The 18395-nt window shown below is 36.6% G+C and overlaps 2 protein-coding genes and 1 long non-coding RNA gene across 18 annotated transcripts; all 3 read left to right on the forward strand.

Moving 5' to 3' along the window:
- Positions 1 to 3164: 3164 nt before the first annotated feature.
- On the forward strand, positions 3165 to 7892 carry LOC113283584 (RNA-binding protein 39-like). The gene is made up of 13 exons (XM_026532908.1): positions 3165 to 4009; positions 4686 to 4764; positions 4870 to 4926; positions 5568 to 5623; positions 5993 to 6224; positions 6333 to 6419; positions 6503 to 6577; positions 6667 to 6750; positions 6871 to 6935; positions 7009 to 7192; positions 7286 to 7374; positions 7469 to 7583; positions 7659 to 7892. The coding sequence occupies exons 1-13, from the start codon at positions 3336 to 3338 to the stop codon at positions 7698 to 7700; spliced, it is 1839 nt and encodes a 612-aa protein (XP_026388693.1). The 5' UTR covers positions 3165 to 3335; the 3' UTR covers positions 7701 to 7892.
- A 1006-nt stretch (positions 7893 to 8898) lies between these two features.
- Positions 8899 to 15094, forward strand: LOC113283603. 16 transcript variants are annotated; one of them, XR_003327544.1, is made up of 13 exons: positions 8899 to 9073; positions 9270 to 9518; positions 9768 to 9882; positions 10264 to 10331; positions 10655 to 10710; positions 10832 to 10973; positions 11049 to 11173; positions 11295 to 11325; positions 11551 to 11636; positions 11739 to 12981; positions 13656 to 13761; positions 14437 to 14533; positions 15040 to 15094. It is a non-coding gene; the product is annotated as an uncharacterized LOC113283603 (long non-coding RNA). The 16 variants fall into 16 exon arrangements; XR_003327547.1 differs by having other exon boundaries at positions 10832 to 11173; positions 11736 to 12981; XR_003327543.1 differs by having other exon boundaries at positions 10832 to 11173.
- On the forward strand, positions 15085 to 16481 carry LOC113283595 (autophagy-related protein 18h-like). The gene is made up of 3 exons (XM_026532920.1): positions 15085 to 15450; positions 15557 to 15802; positions 15894 to 16481. The coding sequence occupies exons 2-3, from the start codon at positions 15704 to 15706 to the stop codon at positions 16290 to 16292; spliced, it is 498 nt and encodes a 165-aa protein (XP_026388705.1). The 5' UTR covers positions 15085 to 15450; positions 15557 to 15703; the 3' UTR covers positions 16293 to 16481.
- Positions 16482 to 18395: the final 1914 nt, after the last annotated feature.

The raw sequence follows: 18395 nt of genomic DNA on the forward strand, positions 1-18395 counted from the left end.
GATGATATCGTCGTTTTAGTTCGTTACTTCTTCTCATTCTTCAGGTCTTAAGAGTAATACTTGTATGTCTCAACATTCCTAGACTTTCTAGTCTAACCTAAACGAAGTTGACTCTAGTATTTAATCAATCGACTTTAGATGAGTTTTGATACCAAAATATGACAACCAAACTTGACATACCAACACTTGGTGACTTCAAATGAGCTATGCTCTAACAATCTAGGATGAGTCACGTGAAAAGGCATATAATGCCTCGGAAATCGTGTGTAAAGTGTGAGATGAGATGAGGTTAAGATTCCTCTCTCCATGACCAGTCACATATGTTACGTGGAAACTGTACTATTATTTGAGGGTCCCTTTGTTGAGCATGCAGAGCTCAAGGGAGCTTATCCACGTCTTTTGATAGACGTGTACAGTTCAGGTCCCATTTACTAGCCGTGAGTGTGTTTGAGATGTTGAGAAATAGGTTTGAGCCTTAGGTCAGGCTTTTGCCTGAGTCTTATGCATGTATAAGACTCTTCATACATGATGGCTCAGTTCGAATGAGGCCATCTGAGGTTTGGATGACGCGACTGAGGCTATCTGAGATTTTCTAAGGCTGTCTGAGACTTTGCTGACGCAACTGAGACTGTCTAGGACTTGGCCGACACGACTGAGTCTGTCTGAAACTTGGAATACGCGATGTGACCGGGTCTCTCTGAAGTCAGCTGGACATATTTATGAGAGAAAGGGGGGCTTGCACGCCTAATAATGTCTCTGTGAGACTTCAGCTCACTTGTCTTTGACCAACGTATCTTGCAGAGATGTGCTAGGAGTCAATTGTGTCCGTATAATGGGGCCGACATGAATAGTGTATCTCGAAAGGATGTTATAGGAGTCTGTCGAAAGGGCCCAAAGGCAGAATAACTAACGTATCTCGCGGGGATGCCCTAGGAATTATTCATAATCCTCGGTAAGTCGAGTCAGAGCCTAGAGTAGATATGACCAGTGTATATCACGGTGATGTACTAGGAGTCAGTCATTGATCTCAAATGGGGTGAGTTGTGCTTGAAGGATATATGTATGTCTCGGCTATGGGTCATAGAGTCTACCGAGAATGTTTTTACGCATCTATAGAGCCTACATGACCAACAATATCTCATCGAGGATGTATACTAGGAGTCATGGCATCACAATCAGTTGCGTCTCGCGAAGACATGCTGGAATTGTGGTTGTTCTGGTTCATAAATCTGTCAGGGATGTTTTACGCTCTACAGAACCTATGTGACCAATAGTACCTCGTCGAGGATGTGTGCTAGGAATCACGGAATCACGACCAGCAGTGTCTCGCAGGGACCTATATTAGAACTCGTTGTTATGGGTGCCTTGGGGGTTAAGGGCTTAATCTCTTAAGTGAGAGTGGAGTTTTGGCCTATGGTCTTGAAATGACACTTTCCCCCTTATCCAAATTTCACCATCTACAAAGGGACACTCGAATTTCCCATGGCATAAGATTTGGTCTCTCAAAATTCTCCTGAGAATTAGACTATTTCTTTCGAATCTAGTTAACAACGCTCTGCTAACTGCGGTCATAATAACTCCTTATTTTCCATAAATCTTCTTCATGTATTCTCTCCGACTTCCAATCACCTGAATTTAATCACCACCTCTTCATGAAGTGTCCTTTCCCAAGCGCATTTTGGTTTTCCTTATATATATAAACCCCACCCCCGCGATCTATCTTGGGTTGCCTCTTGGATTAAATCCTGAAATTCGTTCCATTTTCAAATAAAACTGATACCATACTTTAGCCCATTTAAAAATATAGGTGCAACGTCCACTTTGAAAAATCACACATTCTCCCATAATTTTGACTGAGCAAACAAATAACTATTTTCAATCAACCCCAAATACTCCCATTTCAAACAATTCTCTTACACCACATGCACAACTTGTTCTAAAATTACCCTCAACTCATCATCTAGAAGATCTTTCCTACCTGCGTACTGGATACTATTCTGTGATGCGTCTTTTAATGTAAAGGACCTTTCTATGGGATACACGTTTCTTCTTTACTCAGCCGACCAAAAGGCTTTTATTCGTGGCTAGATCAGAGTGAGCTTCTTTAGATCTTCATGTAAAATCCCAGTCACTACTTCATGCAATAACTTGGGTGGCGAATACTCCGTTGTCAACAGTAAGCATAGTCACGGATAGTCAAGAACTATCGAATATCATAAAAAACAAAGCAACCAGTTCCAAATGGCAAACCGAAACACCATCAACCAATGCAAAGAGATTTCGAGGAAATCCCCATTAGCTTAATACCTATATATATTAACAAAAGTCACAACTCAGCAATAGATGCCCGACAAAATAGCTGGAATTCGAAGATCACAACATTGTTCAAGCATACATAAGAAAATAATTGACAAACTAATAATTTATGTAATGTTTTTGATAAGCAAGATATTACTAACTTGTTGTATTACATTCCTTAGTTTTATAAAGATTTCTTTTCGTTAATAAGCAACATAATTTTATGACATACAAAACCTTTTATTTCAAGGCAGATTAAGTTCACAAAACCTGTCACATAACTCAAAATAAGCCATGGAACTCAAAATCTGCACCGTGACTCAAATCTGCATCCATGATGTTATATTGACGCCAAGTTGTCTAAAATTTGCCCCATGCACCAGAAATGTTAACGATCCAAAATTTGGTTAGTGACATATTATGCAAATTGTTTTTACCTCTTTTTTGTTTCGCCATATCTTTCCCACTGTGCTCATAAGTGAATTTTTATTCATGAAAGAATTAAAATGCTGACGAATTTCGACCGACCACAAGGGACTTTCCACCCTGCTAGAACGTGCACAACTATCTATCCTTTTATAGTCGGTCTCCTCAGTATGACAATCTATCCTTTTGCAGTCGGTCTCCTCAACATGACAAAGTGGCCAAAACTAGAGATTAGATAAGTATCTCCCACACTCCGTGTACCAGATCCTTTCCTTATAGGGTCAAATCCAGACATACCCGTATACCTAATAGTCCAATACTTCACAACCGTTAATCCTTCCTCAATCTTATCAATCCCCGGTGATAAAACAATCCAACCGCTATAACACACACAGACGACACCCTTATAAAATACACCCCCGGCGTACCACATTCTCAATTCACAAAAGTCGAAGGAAAAAAGACGAACGAAAATCTAAACCTAGGGTTTTTCAAGTTCTCCCAAATATCTCCACTGCTACTACTGTAAGAAAAATTACCCAAACAATCTAGGGTTTTTGATAATAATTCTCGAAATCTTCTTGCGAATTGGTTCTTGAAACCCTAGAGTGATGGATTTTGATGATATTGAGTATTTAGAGAAAGGAGTAGAAGATCCAGAGAATTCAAAATCTGAAAATCAATCATCAGGCGGAAGAAAAGAAGGCGAGAAGAGTTATAGAAGTAGTAGAAGAAGAACCGAAGATGATGAAAATGGCGCTGATGAAGATGATGAGAGGGTAACGGATAGTAAGAGAAGTAGTAAGAGGTCTAGAGGAGAAAATGGTAGTGAAAAGAGAGGAGAGGTTGAAGATAGAGATAGAGAAAGAGAAAGATCTTCTAGATCTGAAAGACGAAGCGGTGGTGATAAAGATAGGCATAGAAGTAGCAGAGATTTAGAGAAGGAGACTGAAAGAGATAGAGGTGATAGAGGAGAAAGACGTGAAAGAGATGGTGGAAGGGGGGATAGAGGTGGAAGGGAGAGGGAGAGGGAGAGGGAGAGAGAGAAGGGAAGTAGCAGAGATAAGGAGAGGGAGAAGGAGAAAGAGAGGGAAAAGGAAAGATCTAAAAGAAGCAGCAGTCATTCGGGGAGACATCGTAGTGACACTGAGAAAGATGTTGAGAAAGAAGCTGTGAAAGAAGTTGTTAGGGGGAAGAGTAGAGATAGAGAGATTAGAGAAGCTAGAGAAAAAGAACGAGAACAGCGTGATAATGAAACAAGGGAGAGGGAGAGAGAGATGAGCAGGTAATTATCAGTTTTAAGTTTATAATTGTAGCTCAATTTATGATTTGTTGTTGATTCTGTGCGCATTTTAAGTTGTCTTAGATGAATTTATGATTGAAGTTTTGCACAATCTCATATTGTGTAACTTAGGGCTGAGAATATTAATTGATGATGTGCACATTACGAGCTAGCTTAGGTGTTGGACAGTTGACACTGTGTGTTTGAATTATGAATTTGTGAATTCTTTCGGTTGTATCAATAGTCTAGTGTGTCTTGTATCTTATATTGAGGCCAACTAATTTCATGTGCTTACCAGACACAATGGTGTATACGAAGATTACTATACAAGGGAAATCGTGAAAAATGCCTTGCTGGTGGGAACGATGAGGATATAGTATGTATAGCTTCTTAGACGTAAGAATTTGGCATTGAAAGACTTTATGGCCTTTCACTGAAGTCTTCACCCTTTTTTAATTTTGGCGATTTCATCTGTCTATGAAATTGTAAATGGTTTTGCTGTCAATTGAGAAAGTTAATCAAAGAGCTGGAGAGTGTAAGTTCCGTATGAAAGATTTTGCTCAAGTTAGAAATGGGTTTGGAGTAGAGCTATTAGCGACTAGTAGTCAAATATTTTTTTATTAGTTTTTCAAGTATGAATATGTCATTTTTTTATATAATTGAACGTTTTCGCATGCAGGAGATTTAAGGATAAGAAAGAAAATATGGAGCCTGAAGCTGACCCAGAGAGGGATCAGAGAACAGTTTTTGCTTATCAGGTATTATGACATGTGTTAGTTCATTACGTAAGTGTTATCTCGATTTATGCTGTGCCTCTTTTGACACTTAAGATTTTAAACCTTATGTGAATTTTGATGTTGCAGATGCCTTTAAAGGCGACCGAGAGAGATGTTTACGAGTTTTTCTCTAAAGCGGGGAAGGTTAGAAAAATTAATAGCACATTTGATTCTATCCTGCGAAACGTATTTTCTTGGTTTAGTTGGTAGTTCTTTTGTTATCCTATATAGTATATATACTTGCATAAAAAGTTCTCTACTGTATCAGAATCACAGCCCCTGCTGTGGTGGATAATCATGTTGTATAATCTTGCATATCATTAATTGAATTGGCTATTGAAGATGTGTATTGCTTCCTTAATTTTTAGACTCTTGATGCATGAGACACCTCTCAAATTAGTGTGGATGCATTTCATTGAGATACATTTGCTTCTTATTGCAGTAAAGCTCCTCTGCCTTCCTTGAGGCGTAGTATAATGACTTTTTTGTGGCTCAACATACTTTATATTTGGTGAGTCAATATGTACATATGAATTGACTGATGATCATGTAGTCTGCCCTCCGTAGGTGGTACATTGTGTACCAAACATGTAAAGTATCGCTTTGTAAGTTTTAGCTTTCTATGGTTCTTTTTCTCTTTATGCAAAGACAGCATTTGAACAGTTAACTTTTACTTTTCAGGTTATCAGATGTAACATTGATCATGGACCGAAATTCTAGCTTTCTATGGTTCTTTTTCTCTTTTTGCAAAGATATCATTTGAACTGTTAACTTTTACTTTTCAGGTGAGGGATGTAAGATTGATCATGGACCGAAATTCTAGGCGATCAAAAGGGGTTGGGTATGTATATTTCCTACTTTTAAGTTCCGACTTTATGGCGTTATGGATCTTTGTGGGGGAGCTGTCTTGACAGTTGCTGCTCTCTCGTAATTTGGTTGTACTCCTGACACAAATTAATACTAGCAATATGATAATGCTGATAAAAGGTGCTGAGCTGTCTTGTGTCATGTTGTGCATTGTTCTGGCACTTGAGACCATAACCACAGCCATGGCATGGCCTTAAAATACCAGTAGTAGTTCTGTATGTAATTGGCGAGTGATCAAGGACCATTAGCATCAGTCTTTCGACATTTGAAAATTTTAGTTTACTATTCTGTTTTTCTCCCTTCTATCGACTTAAATTTATGAACGGGTGCTGGGTTATTGCAGGTATATTGAGTTTTATGATTCAATGTCTGTGCCAATGGCAATTGCACTTTCTGGTCACCAGCTCTTTGGTCAACCTGTAATGGTTAAACCTTCAGAAGCTGAAAAGAACCTTGTGCAATCTACTGCTACTCCGGGAGGATCAGCAGCTCTTGCTGGGCCTTATGGGGCTGTTGCTAGGAAACTCTACATTGGGAATCTACACTTTAACATGACTGAAGAACAACTTCGTCAGGTATTTTTAAAAAAACACTGGAGTTGGTTAAAAACCAAAAATTCATTTGATATGTTTATGTATTGTCCAGTCATCAGTGTGTTGAAAAATTATTGATGTTGTTTCTAGGTTTTCGAGCCTTTTGGTCCAGTGGAGCTTGTGCAGCTACCTCTTGATCTTGAGACAGGCCAGTGCAAAGGATTTGGTTTTGTGCAAGTAAGGATGGACCATGTTAATTTTTGTTAGTCAAGTTAATTGTGGAAATTTGTCCCTTTCTAAACATCCTTTTCTTCCTCCAGTTTGCTCAGCTTGAACATGCTAAAGCAGCTCAAAGTCTCAACGGAAAATTGGAGATCGCCGGGAGGGTTATCAAGGTCTGTGAGCATGTCTGTGAAATTTCTGATTCCCTGCATTGATTATTTGAATGTCAACTTAGTAGCAATTTGTCGTGCTTCTTGTGTAGGTTTCTGCTGTTACAGATCATGTGGGAGTCCAGAATGCTGGAGCTAATGCAGCTGACTTCGATGATGATGATGGTGGTGGCTTGGTGAGTAAATTTTTTTGTCAATTGTTGCTGTTCCAAATTTCGTAGTGTACTGTTTCCTGAGTTTTAGCCGTCTTTAAATGCTCAATTGAAAGATAATGCTGTTTCATTTCTCCAATGCAGTCATTAAATGCCCAATCCAGGGCAATGCTGATGCAGAAGTTGGATCGTACTGGTGTTGCTACTAGGTTTGTCTCTTTAGTTACCTCTTTCTTTTTTCTATGTATTTATGACTAAGCTGACCCTGCAAACATAATGCAGTATCGTCGGGTCTCTTGGAGTACCTATGGTTAATGGGCAAGGACCAGTTCAGCCAATTGTAGGCCTTCCTTTAAATCTGCAAGCTGGTATTGTTCCTGCACTAGCTGTCCCTACTCCCAGTGAACCCATTGGTAATCCTTCCGAATGTCTGTTGTTGAAGAATATGTTCGATCCCGCCTCTGAGGTTTGTTACCTTTCTTGTTTTTCTTGGTTGTTTTAGCTTTGACTCGAGAGTCACTGATGGAATCCATCGGACTAACACTATCAAGTTTCACAGACTGAACCAGATTTTGATCTAGACATCAGGGATGAAGTCCAAGAAGAATGTTCTCAGTTTGGCCCGGTGAAGCATTGCTATGTGGATAAGTAAGTATTTTTTGGTTTCCATATTTGGTGCCCATTGATTTCTTGTTTTTGATCTGTATTTTGACTATCTACTCTGGCATAAAACTATTCACAGGCACAGTGCTGGTCATGTCTATTTGAGGTTTGAAACGGTAGCAGCCGCTGCTAGTTGTCAACGCGCAATGCATGCACGTTGGTTTGCTCGCAGATTGATTGCAGCCATTTTCATGGTATATTTAGTTATTACTACTAAACAAACTAATCATCCACTATTGCCACAACTGACATTTTGTTTGCTTTTGCAGCAACCCCATGAGTACGAAGCTAAGTTCAGCAGCAGTGGTTGATCTGAAGAGGGGTTATGCTTTAGAATTCTTTGCCAATTTTGGATTAAGTTTTTTTTGTTTTTATGTTTGAAGTTCAGAAATATATATATTAAAGGCTAGCCGAAGGTGCAATGTCGATCAACCTGGTGTACAAATCTTGCTAATTTGTGATTAGTTGGTAATGCATCATTCAGATTATTGTTATTTTGTGGACATGCTGTTATGCTTTACAGGTTTTTCCCCAGTCGCTGTTAGTAGCCATCTAATCTTACCCTGTGTGTTACCTATTCATGTTAGAGTAGCAATGCATTTTAAATCCTTGGTTGCTGTTGCTAATATCCATGAGATACGCAACAAATGTTAGCTTTCGATTGGTTGAGCTAAACTGTGATAAGCTAAGTTTTTGATTGATTGAGTTGAAACTGTGAACCCAATCGTCTTGCCATATATCAATTGAGTTCCTAAGTATCTTGTAATGATTTCTTGCTTGCTAGTATTCTATTTATGGTATTGCAGTGGAATTATAGAATTTTTGGTAAAACAGTCTCTTTGAGGATTTCCAGTCTACCTGCTGAGCTATCCCAACCCGGCAACCCTCCTCGAGGCACCATCCTAATTCTGACCAAAGAACTTGGTCATGAAGTGATGCTTCGAAAGGGATTTTACATTCATTTGAAAGTGGGAAAGTGATGTCTTTCATAATGTGGTGTTGGTAGTTTTCAATATAATGTCGTGGATGATGATTTCTGTCACCAGGCTTATAAATATCAGTTTATCGATCAAAGCTTAATCTTGCAGAAAAGGATGACGACTTAAGACAATAACCGTATTTTGTCTTTCAACGTGGTTTGGACACTTAATAGCAAATATAGTACGGCTATTTAAATCCTCCTAGCTTGTTGAACTGACGGACAACTCACCCGTGGAATGTAGAAAACACAGCTGTACTGCAGAAGCGCAGCTTGTTCAGTTTCTTTTGGTTTTGGTTTATCATTTTGTTTCTTGGAACTCCAAATTAAGATATGTTGACTTGCCCGTGATTTGCATGATCTGGGCGTAGGTTTGGATTATTTGGTTATTGAAGTGGAGAGTACCGCGTCAGGTTAGCTTCACTGAGTAGCGATCCCCCCCACCCCACCCCCCCACCCCCCCCCCCCCCCCCCCCCCCGAGTCGATTTTCCCTAGGTCCAACTCATCCTAGTGAGCTAACCCAGCTGAACAACAATTTAATTTTTGAATTTGGAAGAATGTTTCGTGGCAGCGTCATCAGTAAATCAATCATCTTTGTACAAGTTCAGCACGCCCTAAACTTCAATTAATCACATCATGGTTGGAAATTTTATGCTTCATATGTAAGATCAATGGTTACTATTGCGGAGACCAGAGATTATGATGTAGGTTTTCGTTCTTTATCTTTGTATACCCCCAGAGGCTTTAATATCCTAGGGATTTCCTTCAAAGCAATTTTATTTGCAAAACCCTAATTCCTATTCTTCTTTTTCTCTTTCTTTTAATCATTGTTTCTGTTAGTTCCAGTCTTCTTATCACGTGTTCTTATTTTCTCTCCACCTTGTTTGCATATCTTTGCAGTGGCATCTAATTGTGCTCTAGACAGCCAAAGAAACTCTTCTTCTGTTGTATATGCCCTGTATCAGCCCTGAAAAATGAATTGATGTAATCCGGATTTTCCTCTCTCTTAGCAGGTGTAGATGTGATAATTTATGATGTTTGGTGCTTATTTTTGTGATTTATGGTTGGGGTAAGTGATTTCAAGGGAGAAGACTGAAACATCACTATTTCCATGTAGAGAAAATAGGTTTACTTGCATATACATAGCAGGTCAGTGCACACAAGCCTTAATTTTGTAGTTCTATAAATTTATTTAGGAGAATCCATTTGTTAATGTGGTTGAGTTGAAATGTTGTTTCGTGAGTGGTGTTTGATAATATTTCTCATGTTCACAAGAGATTTCTCAAATCTCAACCATGGTCATTATAATGTGCTTTGACTGTTGTTTATGCTTCTTCTGTAGTATGCTTTCCATTATATAATTTATCTTCTCATGATAATTTACGTGCTCCTATCTAGGCTGTTCTCAATAAGTTGTGCGGGAGCTAAGAGCATGAAGTCCGATAGAAATATGCTAGGTGAAGGTTGCAAGTGGCTTATATTCTACTCAACTTTTTGCAGTTATATATTGAAGGTACTTTTTTTTCATAGTGACCAGTTTCTATAATGAAGGTTCAAGTTTGAGGGTGAATGTTTGAACTTTTTTTTTTCCATAACTTGAATGCCTCTTTTTCAAAATGAACTGATGTTGCTCATCTATGAAAAACATAAACTTTGGTATACTGGTATAGTAGACTCACTCAATCCCTCTATTATTTTTTAGATTGGATTACTCATTCGTGCAGGTTGCTTTTGACATTTAAAAGAATTTTGTTCAAGAGGGTGCAATTTTTTTGAATGTCTCAATTACTTTTTTGATTTTTAAATATTCTTTTCAATTGCATTATATCAGATGTATTTCCATGTAAGAATTGATAAGGTATCATTTCATTCTGTACCTTTGGACATGATGTAGATGAGAAGGATAATGTCCAGTTGACGTGCACCATTTAACTTTTGTTGGAAGCAAATAGTGAATTTTCGGTATTGATTCTTGACTTATGTGTCTACACTAAATTTTGTTTATAATGACTTGCGCACCTTAACCTATTATGGTAATGTATTTATGAGTTATATAGTCAATCTTCGTCCATGGTTGCTTTACAACTTCAAATATCACAATTGTAATGTTCGTTCGAGATCCAGTAGTATATATGTATATCCCAGACAGATATATTGTATTTTTGGTACACCCATATTGTTGTGGGAGCACCACCAGAAAAGAATGTTGTACACTTACGCTGTTGTTATTCCTATTAGCAACTGATTCTTGATACTTTTCACTTTGCGAATAATTTTAACTGCAGTTCATGAGGTTTCGGGAAATGCTGGGTACAAGGAGGATGGAGGAATATTGAACGAGGTTATTGAAACTCTCGGAAATTTGACTGAATTTTTTGTATTTAGCTAGATCTTTAGAGGAGTCTGATTGCTTATACAAATTTGCAATATTTAGTGAATCATGGGTTCATGTTCTCTTTCAGGTCTCAAATCTGGCACAAACTACTCAACAACTGTTGACAAATGGTCAACTGTTATGAAGTTCTGCAACAAAGAATGCTCCGAGACTTAAGTTATGCGAGTTGGTATAGTACAACTTCGGAAAATTAGCTTCATGCTTTAATGGTATGGTAATGTATTGCATATGAGCTGGTTGATAATTACATGTTGGTTAGTATTCAATAATGTTGCTTTAAATAGGTGGATGTTGATATTCCGTAGAAGAAACAACGTCGACCAAACTCCTAATACACCTAGCTAGATATGCTCAGTTCAGTTTGGATGAGGTGAACTGAATGTACAAAATAAGCTTACTGTTTGAAAAGGTACACATTCGAGTTTGCATCATCTTATAGAACTCTGTTGTCGAAAATGTTTTGCTAGCCTGTTTTTGCTTTTATCCCCAATACTATTGCAAAAGTTTAGCTGTGTTATTTGACTTTGCAGAATTTTATTCAAGAGGGTGTATATAACTAAGGTGAAGTACTAAGGTGTTTTTTATTTAACTTATGTTTTGTAGCTAGGTAAAGACATCTTTCTCTCCAATTTTGTCAATATCAGAAGATCATTTAACTTATGGACAGGAAAATTGTTGAATGGTCGAGGGCTGATGTTTAGGTCGAGATATTCTAATAGATTTTGTATCAAATTTCTTCAAATTAATGTAAGAAATAATTTGCATGGCTAACAATTGTCTTAACAGGTTTATTCATAGGATGCACGACAGATATTTCAGGTCCCACAAAGTGAAGATAATTCAAAATGGGGCTCCATTGATTCATACTTGAGGTAGATTGATGATTCTTATTGCCTTCTCCTTTTCTTAGTGTTTGTGTTTACAATTAGTTTTAAGTTTTTAACCTGCACTATATTTCATGGTCTTGCAAGTAGGAGAAGACACATATAAACTGATGCACTGCTTATATATCCTAAAATTCGAGCTTCCGGTATCAAATGAAGTTGAGTAAGTTGCATTAACTTTTAACTGTTTGCTTAAGTTCCAGGAAAATAAGAACATATTTGAAGTGTAGCCAGTACTTAGTAGGCTCAAAGCCTCTTTTTGGTCGAACGTTCTCATTGGTAGTTCTGGCAACTACTTAATTCTTTTCCTACCTATATAATTTATATTGGCTGCTTATATCTAACTAACTGGGATATTTTACGGACACCATGATTGTGACATGTACTTTAAGGCACGATAAAGGAATGATCGGCGTCCTTAAACATGACTTTTAACGAAAAAGCTCTAAACCCATTTCTTATCTCATCTTTGTTTCCGATTAAATGTGTATAATATGCTTTACGGACGCAAGGTTGAGCAAAGATAATTAGGTAGCTGGATGATTAAATTAGGCATGGAATGGTAATGGAATGTGACCAACTTTTAAAAATGTTAGGTCATTATGTTTGATCTAACGCCATTACATAGGTAGTTCTTTTTCTTAATCAACTACAGCCTATGCAATCCAATGCCATATCCATTTCCTAGGGCCTCATGTTGGGGATTCATATCTAAATATTTAGATGATCAGCATCAAAAATGTTTGCAAGTGCGTGTTCCAGCTGCAGACCAGGGAAATACTTACTCATTATAAAAATTCTAAGCATTGACAAGTATTGCATGGACTGGTGAGAATTCCAAGGACCTCTAAATAATGTAAGGTATAACTCATATTTATGGCATCAGTTATGGCATAGATGAAGCCGCCACAACGGGTAGTGATGTACGCCGCATTGACTTTATTGGTGCATCTGATCATGGCTCTTCATTTAGAGAATCAACAACTCTATAAAAATTGTGATGTGAATCCACAAGATATATTTTGGAAGGTCCATTGGTATATGGTTAGGGGAAACTGGTACCGAGGATCGCAGATGCTCTATATTTGCACATTGATAATGAAGCTATTAGCTATTGTCTATTTTTCTAGAAGGAAGGTCCACTTAAAACTCTCAACTTGCATTCCGCTGATTTTCTTGGGTATATTCCCTATCTAAAGATTGCTTCATTGATACATGCCTCCTTTTTGTTTACTGCCGTTGAAAGTACTATGATAGCATCATATTGGACTTCTTTGTAGGTGGAAATGATTATCATGTTACATTACTGATGGGATTATCTGTTAAATATCTGGTAAGGTACACTACCTTTTTCATCATTATGTACACCATATATTTTGGATTATACTGTTGGGGTAATATGTGTGAATGAAGCCGAGATTAGGTAAACTCTTCGTGATATGCTTATGACTTGCTCATGTGCTCTATTATCATTACATTAAAACTAATCACATTAAGAAATGGTTCTTGCTGTCTTGGCTCAAATGGAAGAGCATATGACTTTCGACCATGATACTATATATTTCTTTTGTTGCTCGCTGCACCGAACATACGAATAAATCCATCAAAAAGCATAGAAGATGTGAGAAAACAATTTTATTGAGAGATTATCTTTAAGTTATGTAGCATTGTGGCTCTTCAATCCTACATTAGTTTGCTCTATCTATTATCTATAGTGTAATACTGTAATTTCTAAACCCTCTTGTTTATGGCTCTTCAATAAGAATCACCTTGTAGGAATTACCAATAGGTACTATTATGGTAGTCTTAGTTAGTAGCAGGTCCACCCACTAAAGCCCAGTAACCAGAGGTCCATAATAAAAAGAAAAAGAGGAAATTGGACCAAAATTTTTATCTCCTGGTCCGGTACACGTGCGGGATGTCATAATCCACTTTTAAAAATACCCAAACTACCCATTCCCTGATAATACATATATGTTTCTTAAAAAGAATCACCATTTTTTACAGATCTGAGTTCCGCTCTCCTCCTCTCTTTCTTCATCTTCTCAAATTTTGCTCCTGCTTTTGGGTTACGAGCTAGAGTTTTTATGAAGATCTCTTTTAAGATTTACAGGTATGTTATATAATATCTCTTTCTGTTTTTTTTTTTTTTTTTTTTCAACTGAATCTGTGAAGATCGGATCGTTTTGATTACGTTTCACCTTCTTCTTTCGGTTTTTGTTTGTTTTTTGCATTTATTTTTGTTTTGGTTTGTTTTTTATGAATCTTGATCGTAATTATTTAATTTTTTGGCTAGATTATGATGTTTTTAACATATTTGAACTTTCGATTTGATTATCTTATTGTTTTCGCTTCTTCATTTTATCAAAATCGTGCTTGTTTGTTGTTTCAGGGGTATTATCCAACAGTACATATGTTGAATACTGATACAAATTGCTTTTGATTCTGTTTTGTTCTTAGTTTTATCACTTGTTGTTGTTTGATTCATAAGTACATATCTTCGATACTGAAATAAGACTCTCTCGATTTATGGTCTTCTTCAATATCTCTCGCTTCTACCAAATCAGATGAAAATTTCTTTGTTGCAATGTTTATATTAGGGTTTTCACGATCTAATCGTGGTTGTATTTGATTTCGTCTTTTATCTCCGTGTCTAATTTGTTGATTATTTTACTAGATCTAGATGAATAATCAGATTGTTTGTTCATTTCGTTATTAGATCTGATTATACCAGTTCCATTTTTGTTGGTTTTAGATTTATTTCAGTTTGTTGTTGTGTATGAACCAGCCGTACTGACGGAAACCTAGTCTACTTTTAAGAAGAAGAAGAACAAGATGGTGCATCATTATGATTTACGTGGAGAATATTTGTTTTCTGTTTCCAGGTATGCTTTCTAATCATCTTGTTTGATTATTTTGTTCGGTTTTTTTTCTTTTGATTTGTTTTTTTATTGTATTATGATAATCAAATCGATTTGATTGACGCTTTTATGGTTTTTAGGTTTTTTACAGTTGTTTTTCGTGTATGAATTGACAGTACATATATGGCGTACTGATATAAAACTCTTCTAATTTTGTTTTATTTGAAGTTTTTCCAATTTTTTGGTTCGATCCATGAGTATGTATGTATAATACTGATAGGAAGTGCTATTTGCTGTGTTTTTGCTCCTTTTTTAGTCTTACCCTTCAGTACTTGTGTGAAATACTGTAATATGTCTTTCGATTCTCTTATTTTTCATAGATCTGTCACCTGTTGTTGTCATACTGTTGATTTGTAGTTCATGAATCTTCAGTACATATATCGCATACTGATAGGAAGTGCTCCTTGTTATGTTTGATTCAGTACGTATATGAAATACTGAAATAGATGCTCTTTGTTACGTTGATTCAGTACTGGAATTGGATATGGAGATGATCTGGAGCTGCAGTTCAGAACTTATTGCAAGAAATGACAGATTTTGAAATTGGTTCAGATTTGCAAGCTTGTGAAATTGGTGGTGGTCTTGATGAAGTTACAAATTGGTTGTGATGTGTGTTTGAAAGAAGGTGTGCTGCAAATGGATTTGGAGGAACATAGAAGGTTGGGTTGCTGATGTAAACTGAAGATACAGATGAGATAGAGGAGGAATTGTAGGTGGTGATTACTGTGAACAAAATCAGTGGATGAGATGTTCGTCTCAATGAATTTATGAAGATGGTAGTGCTGTTTAAACAGGGAAGAAGAACAAGTCTGTGTTGCAGCTATTTTGAAATGACAATGGTGTTGATGTAGCTGTTGCAGTTGTGGTTTACTGAAAACTGTGTATGTTTTCCACTGCTAGTGTTATTCTTTGCAGTATTTAAATTATCTTTCTTCAAATCAAATTTTGTTCCTTTGATAATTTTCCCTTCTCTCATTTTAAATTCAGGTTGTTATTAAGGACTTTGTCTCCGGAGCAACTGTATCGCAATTTAGAGCTCACACAAGTCTGATTTCTGCACTATGTTTTGATCCAAGCGGAACCCTTCTGTTCACTGCCTCGGTATATGGGAACAGTATAAATATCTTCCGCATTATGCCTTCCTTATTGAAAAATGAATCAGGTACTCCAAGCTATGACTGGAGTAGTAATCACGTGCATCTTTATAAGTTATATCGTGGAATGACAGCAGCTGTAAGTACTGAAAGGCTTAATATTCAGACCCTTTTTTTCTTGTACTCTACTTTTGCATTTCTCACTCCCATTTGTTACTTTTTGGTGACAGGTCATTCAAGATATAAGTTTTAGTCATTATAGTCAGTGGATAGCTATCGTTTCGTCGAGGGGGACTTGCCATGTATTCATCTTATCCCCTTTTGGTGGTGAGGTTGGTCTTCAAACACAAAATTCGATTAGTGATGGACCAGTCCTCTTACCAAGTCTAACTTCCCCGTGGTGGTCTACTTCATCTTGCACAATAAATCAGCATTCCTTTCCCCCACCATCACCTGTCACCCTATCTGTAGTATGCCGGATAAAGAATAACAGCTCTGGCTGGCTGAACACAGTTACTAATGCGGCATCCTCTGCAACAGGAAAGGTAACCCAACCACCAACTGGTGCTGTTGCCGTTACTTTTTACAATTCTTTATCCCGTCATCTTCTGCCCAATGCAGCAAGATAGAAGATTACTGAGAAGATGGAGCTGAAGGCAGTGGTGAATGGTTGACTGCAGAGGTGCTGGTGCTGCAATAAAGTAAAGTGAATTGAGGAGTACTCAGATTCCTAAGTAGTGTAGCAGATATGTACTCATATTTGTAAGCAGTGTGGAAGTTATGTACTCAAATCTATGGTCCTTTATATGTTTTAATTAAATTTGGACCTCCAAATAAATAAAATTCCGATTTGGTAGAAGTATGTTATTTCACACGTACTTAAACAGTGGGGTATATTAGTCATTTCCATGTTTTCAAATAACTTTGGACCTTAGAATAAAAGTAAAATCTAGTTGGACCCTGCTATAAATAACCTTATGGGTTTAGGACCAAACAAGAAATTACCAATAGGTACTATTATGTTTTTCTGATTTTTTCTTCCAAAGATATTGGATAATTAAATTAATACACAGATATAGGTTTTTGTATCAATTTTACCCCCAACAAATAATTGTATTACTTTTATGTTCTCAAAATTAGTGGACCGCCACTACTATTACATTATATTTTTAGTCTTCTTAGATGTATTTATTGATAGTCATATATGGTTGCTCTAAAATTTTGTGAAGACTAGTAGGTACTAGAAGATATTATGATTATGAAATAGTGGTGCATTACTTCTTTTTGAGACATTTTAATATTAATGAAGAAGGAAATTTCGAACACAAAAATATAAAAGATATGTGTATTACTTAAAAAAAAAAGTGTATTATTTTATTGTAACCATCTTTGATGCATTTGGATATGATCTTAAGCATTAATGAGTCAGTTATCTTTCCTTTAAAAATTAAAGTAAAAAAGTAAAGGAAGTATTCTTTTTTAATCAGGAAGGTCCAGAGTTCTATCTAGATCATTGTAAAGATTTTTGTTATAGGAAAAGCCAAAAATTTGAGGGAAAAGCTGAATTCGATCTAAGTAAGTTGACTCATATAAGGGGATAGAAAAAACACAATGCCGCCCCTTAGCTTTGGTTGGGACTAACACCACCATTTGCAAAGCATCACCACTAATAAACTCGTCGACTTGAGCTGTTTTTTTTTTTGTATTTTTGTATTTCTGTCATTTGAAAGATACCGTCAACCTGCATTTGATGTTTACTTCGTGTATCAAACCATTTCAACTGGTTACAATGGACGGTGGAAACTATTGTTTATTAAGAACTATTGATTATGCTTAATAAACAATAGAGGATTTTGGACAAGTAAAATCATACATAATAGTTAGGACACATACTCGTATGATCTAATTCTCGTCTTTCTCTTTTAACTCTGTGATGTTTCTATTTCTATCTAATCGCATGTTCTAATCTTCATGCACTATTTTTATCCTACATGCTCTTTAATGATATAGTTTCTTATTCATTTTATTCGTTTTCTCCATCTTTCATGGTTCCTGAAATGAGGGATTGTTTTTCTGATAATGAATGACTAAGTATCATATCGAATCATCGATCTTAAACTAGTCAAAATACATTGATCATTTAGGAAACATGAGAATTCATTTTATTGATGGAGAAACATGAAAGATGGAAGAAGAAGAAAGTCATTTTATATTTTCCCCACATTGACTAAAAGTCAAAGGGATATGACCAAAGTCAGCTTTCTCCAAAAACAGTTTGGCTTTTCCTATAGCAAAAATCATTATAAATTATCAAAAGTATCGTAATTGGAATTCGTTTCTATAAAATAATGTCAAAATGGTCAGGAATTTTTTTCACCGAAGTCAGGACGATCAAAATCCCCAAATTATGGGATGCCACATATATTCCATACAGATTCAGAAAAGTCCGGACTATCAAACCTAGAGCCTGGACCATAAATGACAGATAAGTGCCATGTAGGTTCATGAAGGCGCACACCTTTGAATCCAAATTCTGTACCTCGCAGTGTGGTCATCAACCCATTTCTCTTTTCATACCTACACCTCTCTTACACATCTATCTCGTATACCCCAAAGGCTCACAAATGGACTTGTGTTAGTTATTTGTTTGAATTAATGATGAAGATTAAGAAGGATTTGATGATTTTGGTTGAAATGGAGTTCCTCTATTCTCTTCTATTTCATTAAATTTT

This window comes from Papaver somniferum, chromosome 1 (assembly GCF_003573695.1).
Source record: "Papaver somniferum cultivar HN1 chromosome 1, ASM357369v1, whole genome shotgun sequence".
In the NCBI taxonomy this organism is placed as follows: Eukaryota; Viridiplantae; Streptophyta; class Magnoliopsida; order Ranunculales; family Papaveraceae; genus Papaver; species Papaver somniferum.